At 35.2% G+C, this 13,572-nt stretch overlaps 1 protein-coding gene across 1 annotated transcript in view; it reads right to left on the bottom strand.

Moving 5' to 3' along the window:
* Nucleotides 1-2,695: 2,695 nt before the first annotated feature.
* The window catches only part of LOC128205160 (uncharacterized), a 44,878-nt gene continuing 34,001 nt past the window's right edge, over nt 2,696-13,572 (bottom strand). Inside the window, exons 30-38 of the mRNA XM_052906617.1 lie at nt 12,222-12,361; nt 11,431-11,635; nt 10,708-10,818; nt 10,053-10,166; nt 8,549-8,704; nt 8,283-8,437; nt 7,108-7,318; nt 6,547-6,588; nt 2,696-6,106 (exon numbers count right to left, since the gene is read on the bottom strand). Of these exons, the coding sequence (XP_052762577.1) occupies nt 5,979-6,106; nt 6,547-6,588; nt 7,108-7,318; nt 8,283-8,437; nt 8,549-8,704; nt 10,053-10,166; nt 10,708-10,818; nt 11,431-11,635; nt 12,222-12,361 (1,262 nt within the window). The 3' untranslated portion in view covers nt 2,696-5,978. The remainder of the gene's footprint in view (nt 6,107-6,546; nt 6,589-7,107; nt 7,319-8,282; nt 8,438-8,548; nt 8,705-10,052; nt 10,167-10,707; nt 10,819-11,430; nt 11,636-12,221; nt 12,362-13,572) is intronic.

Below are 13,572 nucleotides of genomic sequence, written 5' to 3'. Positions count from 1 at the left end.
ATCATAATAATTAGCGATAAAAAGTATTTTCCAAATGTGACCTGCATTAAATATGGATCGTCGTAAATATTATACAATAATGATACTCTCCTTGACGCTACAAAAACAACTGAAGCGTGTCTTTGTATGTTAAGCAATTCATTGTTCATAACTAACGTATGAGTAATCCCAAAAAATCATTGTTTATGTCAAGAACCTTATTAACGCGTCAGAGATGGTGTTTTTTTGCCAAAAAATACGAGAAACTAATAAATTAATTATCTTACAAGGGTATTTCGTTGTAGAATGTGCTTTTATTATGATTCTCCAGGGTGTATCTCTCAGACGGCAATTATCTTTGCTGTTCTCCCGAATTGTTTCGGGATATGAAAGTATAATGAATTTACATCGATTCTATGGTAAAGTTAAATGTTGCACTAATGCAATTTGAAATTACGGCGAAAAGTGAACGAGAATAGATACTGGCCCCAATATCTCAAACATACTAAAGACAAATCGCATTCTCAGTCTAATCTAATTTTAGCACAGAAAAGCATAGTGTGATTTAAAATTTTGTATGTTTTTACTTTAAAAAAAATAAATAAAAATAATCATAGAATGTGTTAATGTATTGTCATGAAACTTAATTTACAAGGAATTTACTGCGTTGAACATGTTTTAATGGTCAATTAGGTTGAGGTAGATAGCGACTAATTCTTTATTTAAAGTATTTTACTACTTTGTAACCAAGATCTTGTTTAAACGCGTGAGGCATGCCAAGTCAAATCGTTAAATCGTCATATCTCGCCGTTACACCAGGAGTGTGAACAATTTTAACGATATGTTCTATTTCCTGTCGATCTAACGCGGATGTAAGGTTGAGCGACACTTGCTTTAACTACATCTACAAACAAAAAGTAGTTTGTTTATGAATTACAAATAAGAAGTGATCACCCCTGACCTATGGTCTGAAGCTGGTATGAAATGTTGCCCCGAGAGCATTGTTCCTAGTCGATGTAGCTTATATATAGAACGCAAAGGAGTAACGAGAATATGGCGCCATGGGACACCAATTGAAATTCATGTGAACTGCATGCAGAGTCCTGCTGTGTGTTTTCCTGTTTCTCGTTGTTCAATGCCACAGGAACAAATACAAAATACAAATACTGCGCTGTTGCTGCTGGGCTTATGGGGTTGAATACCAATTAACAAATTTACCAGGACTTTGCCCCGCAAAGTGAGCCCGTGTTTCGCTGACATTTCCGTAACATGACGGTTTTTGTTTGTCTTTCTTGTTGTCTGTTTATTTCATTGGTATGATAGACTTTTACCTTGTGCATCTTAAAGCAGTTTTTGTTTAAATGGTTGTCTCTGGGCTATTTCCTGTAGTTTTCCTTCGTAAAGTTGACCCTGAAGTTTTCCTTGGTATTGCAGTTTTTCTTTGTATAGTAGTTACCCTATTAATTGTTGACTCTGTAGTTACCCAATGTATTGTTGACCCTGTAGTTTCCCTATGTATTGGTGACCCTGTAGTTTTTCTTTGTATTGTGACCCTGTAGTTTTCCTTTGTATTGTTGACCCTGTAGTCTCCCTTTGTATTGTTGACTCTGTAGTTTGCCTTTGTATTTTTGACTCTGTAGTTTCCCTATGTATTGATGACTCTGTAGTTTCCCTATGTATTGGTGACCCTGTAGTCTCCCTTTGTATTGTTGACTCTGTAGTCTCCCTTTGTATTGTTGACTCTGTAGTTTGCCTTTGTATTGTTTACTCTGTAGTTTCCCTATGTATTGGTGACCCTGTAGTTTCCCTATGTATTGGTGACCCTGTAGTTTCCCTATGTATTGGTGACTCTGTAGTTTCCCTATGTATTGGTGACTCTGTAGTTTGCCTTTGTATTGTTGACTCTGTAGTTTGCCTTTGTATTGTGACACTGTAGTCTGCCTTTGTATTGGTGACTCTGTAGTTTCCCTATGTATTGGTGATCCTGTAGTTTCCCTATGTATGGCTGACCCTGTAGTTTCCCTATGTATTGTTGACCCTGTAGTTTCCTATGTATTGTTGACCCTGTAGTTTCCCTATGTATTGGTGACCCTGTAGTTACCCTATGTATTGTTGACCCTGTAGTTACCCTATGTATTGTTGACCCTGTAGTTACCCTATGTATTGTTGACCCTGTAGTTACCCTATGTATTGTTGACCCTGTAGTTACCCTATGTATTGTTGACCCTGTAGTTACCCTATGTATTGGTGACCCTGTAGTTACCCTATGTATTGTTGACCCTGTAGTTACCCTATGTATTGTTGACCCTGTAGTTTCCCTATGTATTGTTGACCCTGTAGTTACCCTATGTATTGGTGACCCTGTAGTTTCCCTATGTATTGGTGACATTGTAGTTTCCCTATGTATTGGTGACTCTGTAGTTTCCCTATGTATTGGTGACCCTGTAGTTTCCCTATGTATTGTTGACCCTGTAGTTTCCCTATGTATTGTTGACCCTGTAGTTTCCCTATGTATTGGTGACCCTGTTGTTTCCCTATGTATTGTTGACCCTGTAGTTTCCCTATGTATTGTTGACCCTGTAGTTTCCCTATGTATTGTTGACCCTGTAGTTTCCCTATGTATTGGTGACCCTGTAGTTTCCCTATGTATTGGTGACCCTGTAGTTTTCTTTTGTATTTTCTCGCCGGTTTTTTAAAAGACAACAAAAACAATAAATTAATAGTATTCATGTGTATTTTTAGTCTATTGATAATATTATTTCTGGTTGTTGTTTACAAACACAAAAACAACCGTTCTAGTTTAAATATACAGTAATTTTATCAATGTTTCATGGGCAAAAATGTATGCTTAAGTTTTCTACAAAAATATTGACAATATTGGTTTTTGTTAAGCAGTGTGAATGGGTAAAATGATACAAACATTCTATCATTTATTTACATGAACAACACAATAAGAACGTGTAAATAAAACATCAATTAGCTAACGATAAATATATCAAACGCTTCATTTAAATGTTCAGATTAAAAACAGCAACAACTATAAAATGTTTAAAAATGTATATATCACAAACAAGCTAATTAAAATTTCTTAACCGTGTTTACCCATAAAATGATATCTGCAAATATTGAAGTCATACAGTTATGGAAGTTATTGTTATATCGAAGCGAACGAACTGCTGGACCCATTTTACAGGTATATCACAAGGAATAATTTTAACAATTGAAGTTTATTTATATGGAATGTTAAATCAAACCAATTTTTATATAGCCATATATAGTTTTCTTTAATTCACCTTCAATCTATTCATTTATCAACAAGGTTAAACATTAATTCTTAGATACTTCACTTCAAAGGTGACCAGTCAAATAATAACAGAGTTTTATAGGTGAACACCCAGTGGCAAACTGCACAAATAACGATTTTAATACCAAAATAATAATTCTATTAAGCACACATCATAAAGAAACCGGTTTAGCTTCATATAGAGTCTTGCAAAGTTCTTGCAAAAAAGCAAGTATAATTAACACAAAATATACAATGTACAAATAAAATGTAGTTGTCATCTTATGATAAAAAACAATTGTCATGGCAAAGGTGTATTATGCAAATTATTAAGATTTAATTTGATATAAAATATATGTAATGATATCACCTGTTCATGTTTATTCATGAGACTGCATAGAAAAACAACATTATGTGAGTATACAATGTAGAGAGGAGCTAGCGAAGTGTTCTACCAGTGGGCCTTTAAGCGTGATAACTAAGATTTACATTGAATGATTATTCATATAACTTTGCTAATATCAAAAGAAGAACAGAATCGAAGCACCGCATATAAATATACTATGTTTAGCATTTTGGAATGGTATTACCCTCGAAATAAAAAAACCTATAAATATATACATGATTTAATTGCATCACTCACAACAATACGCCCATCACAACGTAAATTTTATACAAAGCTTTTATATTTTACTATTCAAATTAGCACCACAAATAATCACAACCGGATAAGATAGCCGCAGATAATATAGTGAGCAAGTTCATGTTTAATAGTATGACAACGTCAAAACGTAAGCATAAATAGACACTATATTATCTTTTGAAACAAATGATACATGTTGCTATAATATTTTATGTACAAATCTCATAAAACATAGGATTTTGTTACGTGATAAGCAGAGAAAAAACCCTCAAAAATACAGGAGTTTCCAGACACAGAACATACTGAGGATAATTCATCTCGAAATAACAAACAGAATTCCCGCTTTGTTTACTGCAAAAAAACACACAGAAATTCCCGCTTGATATACTGCAATAAAATGAATTCCTGCTTTGTTTACTACAAAACACAGGAACTCCCGTTTGGTTTACTACAAAACAAAGGAACTCCCTCTTGGTTTACTACAAAAAAAACAGGAATTCCCGCTTGGTTTACTGCAAAACACAGGAATTCCCGCTTGGTTTACTACAAAAAACAGGAATTCTCGCTTGGTTTACTACAAAAAACAGGAATTATCGCTTGGTTTACTGCAAAACACAGGAATTATCGCTTGGTTTACTACATAACGCAGGAATTCTCGCTTGGTTTACTACAAAACACAGGAATTCTCGCTTGGTTTACTACAAAAAACAGGAATTCTCGCTTGGTTTACTACAAAAAACCAGGAATTCCCGCTTGGTTTACTACAAAAAACAGGTATTCTCGCTTGGTTTACTGCAAAACACAGGAATTCTCGCTTGGTTTACTACATAACGCAGGAATTCTCGCTTGGTTTACTGCAAAACACAGGAATTCTCGCTTGGTTTACTACAAAAAGCAGGAATTCCTGCTTGGTTTACTGCAAAACACAGAAATTCTCGCTTGGTTTACTGCAAAAAGCAGGAATTCCCGCTTGGTTTACTGCAAAACACAGGAATTCTCGCTTGGTTTACTGCAAAAAGCAGGAATTCCCGCTTGGTTTACTGCAAAACACAGGAATTCCCGCTTGGTTTACTGCAAAACACAGGAATTCTCGCTTGGTTTACTACAAAAAAGCAGGAATTCCCGCTTGGTTTACTGCAAAACACAGAAATTCTCGCTTGGTTTACTGCAAAACACAGAAATTCTCGCTTGGTTTACTTATAACAGGATTAAGCTAAGCCGAATAATTTTGATTTGGTATAATTTCTTTAAATCTCAAGTTTTGAGACTATTTCAGGAATCAAGTATAAGTCACTTATTTGTGTATGAAATAAGGGACTTAAGCCTGTTATGCCTAAAAGGTTTCGAGAAATGGGGGCAAGAAGAATATTTGATGCATCTTATCAAAATTTTCTTAAAAAATCAATAACTAGCAGTAATCTGCCTGAAAAATAACAATATAACAATTATCTTTAATGAACAATGAACAATATTGAAACTCAATTTCTGAGTAAAGTAATAAAACATATAGAAAATAAAATAAAGTGAAACGTTTGAAATCATCGTGATTGATACACAATTAAGAGTATAAAAATACACATGTATAGAAGAAGTGTAAGGTGTGAGTATTATTACATCAATGGTAACTGTTTAAAATATCAAAACAAATATCCACAAAAACAAGTCGAAACACTTCGAAACGAATGTTTCATCCAAATATTTATCGTTTTCGTTGTTATTGTACTTATATATAAATGAAGCATGACTAAAATATGATTTCTCGTCTATTTCAATAACAGTCAGGTTCTTATATACTTCTTTATCAAATTAACTGAAGGTTGCATCAAACCGGTAGTAGCGTTACAAATTTGTTCTTCACTAGGCGGAAGTGATGCAACAATCTCCCGTGTCACAAGCCAGAAGTGACATCTCTATGTCGGTTAGTTCCTGTTTATTTCTTGTTGATCAACTTAGATGAACATTGCATATTTTAAGGCAGTGATAACGTCACAATTTCCTTCACTAACTGAAAGTGCAGAAGTATCCTTGTGTGTCACAAACCAGAAGTGACGTCACCATCGGAACGTGACGTCACTATTCCGGAGTAATGGCACAGCCTTGTTCGTCACTACTGTCTCTGCAGTCAGTGGTACCGTCACAGCGGTATTCTGCCAGAAGGCACTGCCCGCTGGCACATTTCCACTCACTAGTTTTGCAGGGACCTGAAATACCATTTTTATTTTTCTAATGTATTAAATATTCTAAACATCTAATTATAGGTTTTTCTTATTTATACTGTTAAAAAAACAATTTTAATAAATGGTAGATGATATGTTTTACTTTAAATTGCATGAAACGCGATAATTTCTGGACCTTAATTACCAGGGTTGTCCGGTTACCTCAGTGGTAAGAGCATACGCTTCTCACCAAGGCGACCCAGGTTCGGTTTTCGGCCTGGATGCATGAGCGTGTGGTTAGTGATCACCATGTGGGTTTTCTCCGAATAATCCAGCTCCCCCCCCCCCCCCCCCCCCCCCCACACACACACACCTCAACACGAGATCACATTCTCGCGCAACATGGTGCCAGCAAGAGTGACTTTACTTATCATAACTTTCTTCATAATCGTTGTAAAATATATCATGTATAATACACTACTCACCATCATCTGGAGCTTTAGTAGTGCTAGTGGGTAGAGTCACATCTGTAATATTTTTGTCAGTTATGTTAACAGTTAACCAGATTGCATCATGATGATAAAGTGAAAAATTATAAGTTATTGTAACACTATATATATAAACGTTTGTAAGAAGGATTACATTTAAACTACGAAAACGAAATAAATAAAGGTATGATAAGAAAAGCCTTACGCGGCATATAGTAAAATAAAGTGCTACTTATAGTGTTTAATTCACAAGAGGAAAACATGACCAGGGAAACATTTCAGAAAATATTATTGGAGCGATTCTGTACCTATTTTTAACTGTGTAACAGGAGACATTTGAAACAAAAAAACATAGGAGAATTTTCGTGCCTTGGAGACATTTTCAACAAAAAGAACTGCCACGTTAAAAATATCTCGTTGTAAGAAAAGCGTTCATAGGATTCTAAATGAAATGGCCCCCTTTCTATCGCAATTAGAAATCTCTCCTTATTACGAACTCGCGCGTAGGACGTTTGATGAAACGGTCCCCAGAACTTAACGTTACATTCTAACTCTTACCGTCACACGTTTGTGTGCTAAGCGTGACGTCATCAATAGCAATATCAACGCCAAACGTTGTATTCTCGTTCCGGATGGAAGTGAATATCACGCGCGCTGTGCGGTTGCTAGGTAACAAGAGGCATACGCGTAGCCATGCATCAATGAGTTCGAGGGGATCGTTTTGCCACGACGATAAGACTTCATTGGATTCTGTGTCTAAAACTTCAACCTGGAATGCAAAATTGTTTTTGTTTTGTTTTTCAATTCAGAGGAAAATTCAAAAAAGGAATATATGACTCTTGTCATGCAGCTGCTACAAAACATATAGTCGTATACATGTAAAATATAGAAGCCGTATTAAAATCGGTTCATTGTTAAGTATAACAATTGCATATCAATAAAACGTAATGAAAATTAGCGTTAATAAAATCCATATATGATCTTCTATTGCATGCAACTGAAAAAATGGTATCTCCTTTCGTTTTCCCGTCGTGTGTAATGGTGATCGGAGTACACTAAATTGAATCAACAACGGTCTGATTAAACTAAGGCTTAAATCACAATATCAACTAATACATTGGTAATATTTAATCATACGTCGTAGAAATATCGACTCGACACAGAGATCGTTCGAGTTATATAGCTGATCATGCTTAGGCCAAAAAATATTTTCTTTTTTCCCCCATTTTTTAGAGAACCGTGACTCTATACCAAACCGACATATATCAGGGGAGATCACTACTGTATATACTATACGTATGGTCAATTGCACTATGAATGTGATTGATGAACACATAAAGGCGCTAGAGTGGCAACAATGTTACATTTGGTATATGTTAATAAGTCAAGGGCACTTACTCTGTTACTTTATCTACTGGACAGATTTGGCCAATAATCTAACAGTAAACTTGACCACTAGCGCCCCCCTAAAATCGAGATTTTCTGACTTTGTAAAAGTGCCGTAATTCATAGTTATTTATGCTAGATAGTTGGTATGAGTGACCCCTTTGATGAATCTGAAGAAAAAATATATATTTTGGGTTATTTTTTGGTAAAATGTCACTAAATTTTGTAGAGGTCAAAATTCAGCACATTCCCTTCAAGTCACTGTGTGCTAAAGATGTAGAAAAAGGCGACCACAAAATCTTAACTTTGACAGGTTGAGCTAAAAACAATAAACAATTTAAACCCACCAGCAGTTTCCCGGGTTTATAAAGGAATGGCTGATCGGAGTAGATATGGTACCAGAAGAGTAGACTGCTACCCGATCCGGTGGTAAAGGGAGGCGACTCTAAACTGCTATTGTCTCCCTTACTTCCCTCCCCTGCTTCTGTGTACATGTAATAACCTAAAAGACGAAGATATATTTATAAAAATCAACATCGTATGCAATCCCTTTTGCAGGGTTTTGGCAACTCGACTTTTTATTTGATAAACGGACAAGCTAAAAGTCAGTTACCCTCCGAATTGCCAAGGGTGTGGTCAGACTGCGGGCCTGTTACGGGTGTCGCGGTTGAACCTCTGTGTTTCGCCCAACGGAAGTCAGTGTGCTTGTGGATAACATAGCCGCACATGAAGGGGTGTTCAAACGTGCAACTCACTGAATCCAGGCTGCCTAAAAGATTATAAATAAAATGGTGTTTAACAATGTTTCTAACCCCGCACCATGTACACTAAAATATATATTTAAGAAAGAAAACCCCTTGGACAACAAAGTTGTCAGCTGATGCATGGAACTTAGGCCATGGCATCTCTTTTTAACTCATTACTTATGTCTGTTCTTTCAGCTAGTGCTCTGCGTTTTCACCCGACCAAACATAAATTCAAACTTGACCTATATTTGATAAAGGCTATCATTTTGATGTTACAATGAAAATAAATTTTCTTTTGAGTTCACAAGATTCTTCCTAGGAGTCGACACGCTGATATAGTATTCTCAAGTCGCACTAAACTAAGCTCGTATTGGTTAAAACATGCTGTATAAATATCAGAAATAAAGGTGCTATCTGTAAAATAGCATATTTTGAAGAAAAAAGGGCATTTACTCATTTTTATAAACTCTTTTATAAAAACCTACTAGTCAAATATACTCATAATCAAACTTAGTCGAGATAGCATGGTCGTACATATTCTTAGTCGAGATATCATGGTCGTGCATATATCCTTAGTCGATATATCATTGTCGTACATATTCCTAGTCGAGAAAGCATGGTCGTACATATTCTTAGTCATGGTCATAACTATTCTTAGTCGAGATATCATGGTCGTACATATTCTCACTCATAGGATCCACTTAGGTCAATGAATAAAAATGATGGAGCGTAAGAAGAATACACACTAAAAGCAAAAGCCATCCGCCTAGAATACAGCAGCCGGACATTTCATGCATATTCTTAACAATGAATGTAATATAGCCTCTTAACATTTGGCACTAGTAAGTAGTCACTTTAGAATGAAATCAATTAAGGAAATGAGTTCATACCCTCTCAATTTGTGGTGTATAACTGTGTTAAATGAGTCCATATTGGCTCTTCGTGGAACAAATATACCACAGAAAAAAACTCATATTAAGGTTTTGACCTAATTTAAATGTGGCTAACATGCCCGTTAATGTTCCACTTTTGAAGTAAACTTGATCTATTTCAATATGTCGAGGTCCATTTCTAACTAGAGCAGGGTACCAAACTTTACAATGAATTCTATCCTGTTGGATTAAAGTTGTACAAAAATATAGTTTCACTATCGATACTATGTCAAGTTCAATTCAGAGAGTTATGTTTTCATACAAATGAAAGGAGATAAACTTATATTTGACAAAATAAGGTTAATTGCACATATGATTGTTAACCAGACTCTAATACCTGAAGCATGTTGTGTTACATGAATCAGCTCTTAACAATAAGAAAGTTAAAATAATGAATGTCTGTACTACGAGTAAAATAAACAAGGAAGTGACGTCATACTACATATGGCTCCCTCGTCAGATCCGTCCGAGCAGTGAGGTACCCGGTCACACACGTACACAGCCGGGATACAGCGTCCAGTATTGTTACACCGGAACTCAGTCTCGTTACAAACTGAAATCAAATCAAATTCATTATCATACAAAAAATCTATTTCACTACTTTACACACAGTCATGTAGATCACTTGTTTTGTATAAAACATCCTTCTTGTTCAATATATGTCCTGTAGCTCTTCTTAAGAAAGACATGTGTTCAATTTTTTGTTTATTGTTACTGCTGCAACTTATATTCTGACTGGTGATCACCATGTTCAAGCGTTATCGTTAAGATCTAGTTTCTTATCTCGGCTTAGCTTTATATATTATTATTTATGTCATTTTTTGTTTTTATTTTTATATTTTTATTTAAGAATTATGTTTTAACAACTAGTTTAATAGTTGTAGGCCATTGAATGTTTCAACAATGCGCTAACAGACAATGTCAATTTACAAGAAAGCAAATAATGTCGGAATATAACAGATAAGTTCAACAGACAAACGCCACATAGTGCCAAGAGATAAATCTGTCGTCGCAATAAAAATAATTATGCCAATAAAAACAGTTCATTGGGGGTTTCAACAAATCGGGCCAACTAGACAAATCGGAGGGCTTACCACAATTTTCCTCGTCAAATTCATCAAGGCAGTCTACATTCCGGTCGCAAAGGACTCTATCCGGGATACACCGATCAGTTGTCCGACACTTGGTATAGTTCATAGGACATGCTGTGTAAAATAAATATTATAAGTGTTGCTATATATCTATATAAATATTCATTCTAATATTGATAATAAACAAACACGTTTAGATAGCATTTCTGCAGTATATCATATGTGACTAACACAAAATGCCGATTATTTGGTGTCAGAATACGAACATGCAGGGATTATGGTAATTGGCAACAGCGAAACACGTGAAATAAACTGATGTTCAGCCAATGTGAATTAAACAGTGTTAAGTACAAATACGAAAATCACTTTAATAGGTTCCCAAATAGTTTCTTATATTTCTGTTGTAATAGTTGGATGACATGAAGTGAATTCTTAATGATTAGGAATGGGCGGAGTGAGCGTAGTGAACGAGACCTTCTTAATCATTTAGAATTCACTTTATGTTATCTAACTGACTTAGAATACAACCTTGTTGGCTGATATATTGTCTGACACAGGGAGAATGTATCAGATGATTGGCAGTAGGCGAACGTTGAAAATCTTAATGATTACGTCTACTACTTAACGGTTGCCCATCTGCAATCTCATTGGCTGAAAATGTAGGTTGTATTCTAATTTAAAACTGGAAAATAAGACTGCAAAGTTCCATATTTAAAGATGTTTTACTGAAATCTGGGCATGCTCCTTGCTGTACGGTGATATCATCCATCGCTATAAACTTGCGGAACAGGTACCCTTCTGTTTTACCGATGACGTCATATGTCACATTGATGATATCACTTAACGGAAGTGCAGTTTGAAACTTCGCCCAGCGCCCGTCGAACGAGGGCTTGATGATGTGTGTCGAGGTTTCACAACCGAGGCAATTAATCTAAAACAGAAGTTCAAAATTGGCCTATAGTTCAGAACTTTGTAAACAATTTTTTGAACGTCGTCATTGTTGACTTTAAAATCGTTACAGCTCTGGAAATATGGTAGGAAGTTGTATGGATCCACTGATCGGCAGTAGTTTAACAAGATAAGAGACAACTGTTTCATCTGCACTGGATTAGTGCAAATAAATGAGCACATTATACAAATTTCACAAAGACAACTGTTTCATCTGCACTGGATTAGTGCAAATAAATGAGCACATTATACAAATTTCACCCTTTTAATTAAATGATGCCGTAAGCAACGTTATTCACTTTAGTAAAGCTCTGAACTATCGGCTCAATGTATATCCAGTTTAAAAAAACAACAACAACAAAAACATAACCTCTTTGACATTTACAAAACAATTGAATAGGTATAACTGTTATACCGAAAAGTTACTAATTTTCGATTTTAAAATGATTTAGGGACGTTTTATTTCTTTGCGTTTGTACTTTCAATTACTCATAAAAATTTGATTTAGGTTTTTAAATAACTTAAAACACAAGGTGTAAACCAAACAATATGTACTAAATTTTACTTACATGAATATTAAATATGGCAGCAACTTCCATCATGTAATACAAAGAGAAACAGTGAGGCGAACCGCCCGTCTTAAACTGTTGATAGGTCAAAATGTGTTCACTGGACTGTATACCGTAATCGTTGATGTAAAACACGTGACCTGGAATTGTAAAACACGTGACCTGGAATTGTAAAACACGTGACCTACATTTGTAAAACACGTGACCTGGAATTGCAAAACACGTGACCTGGAATTGTAAAACACGTGACCTACATTTGTAAAATACATAATCTGCCAATGATAAACAAGTGATTTGGAATTGCTAAAGATGTGACCTGGGATTGTGTAACACATGACCCGTAATTGTAAAACAGGTGGCATAAAACACGTGATCTCGTAACATTCCATTATAAAACAAATGACATAGAAATGTAAAGCTTAAGAACTGTCGTTGCATACACAGAGGCTTGATGCCAAAGGCTCATTAAAGTCATAATAAATAATTTCAACTAGCCAATATTATATTTTATACATACTTTAATATATATTTCATAAATATAATACATTGCCATAAACATATCAAAGCGCGAGGCGCTGAAAGACTATCTGCGGGCAAATATGTGAGAGTTGCAAATTTTATTTAAACTATGGAAATGGGTGAAAGGCACATAAATAAAAGTGAAAAATGTGCCGAGAGCGCTTGTGCCCACACTGGGCAAGGAAACAAACATATCTATATCTTTATGGGGTTTTGTGTCATTTTGTTTTTGTAAATGTCACTTCAATCGTCGTAATCCCCTATCCCCATGTATTTAGCGTTACAATGCATGCCCCATTTCAAGCGTTTCTAAAGGTTTTTCGTTGCTTTGATTAGATATCAAACAATAGGAAAATACAATACATCATATATATATCATTTCCTTTTATTAACATATTATTTTCGGAACTTGTCTGTTTTATGAATGAGAAAATGATTGTGCTTTTTAAAGTTTATTGATAAATTTAATTTTATTAATGTTTTATGTAAGTACCTGTGTAGAAATAGTACTAGTGCTGTTATGAATGCTTCGTACGCTTTGGATGCTAAACAGGTTTAATCAGAACTACTTTGCTTCACTAAACGTATGCATGACTCACTTGTCGTATCAGGGCATGTGTGCTTATATAAATTGAAAGCCTAATGTCTAAAACTATGCCAAGAATACACCGGATCGAAGTTTTTATGCAAAAAATGAAAACATCTTATTAGAAATATAAACGCCTAAAATCTTACCATGAATAGTATATTGTTATTGTGTAGTAGGTAAATTGCAATGTATAGTATTTGAAGCATTAGCAATGCGAAACCTGAGATCCAACTATTTTAACAC

This window comes from Mya arenaria, chromosome 10 (assembly GCF_026914265.1).
Source record: "Mya arenaria isolate MELC-2E11 chromosome 10, ASM2691426v1".
NCBI classification, from domain to species: domain Eukaryota; kingdom Metazoa; phylum Mollusca; class Bivalvia; order Myida; family Myidae; genus Mya; species Mya arenaria.
This window is presented reverse-complemented; position numbering and strand designations above follow the sequence as displayed.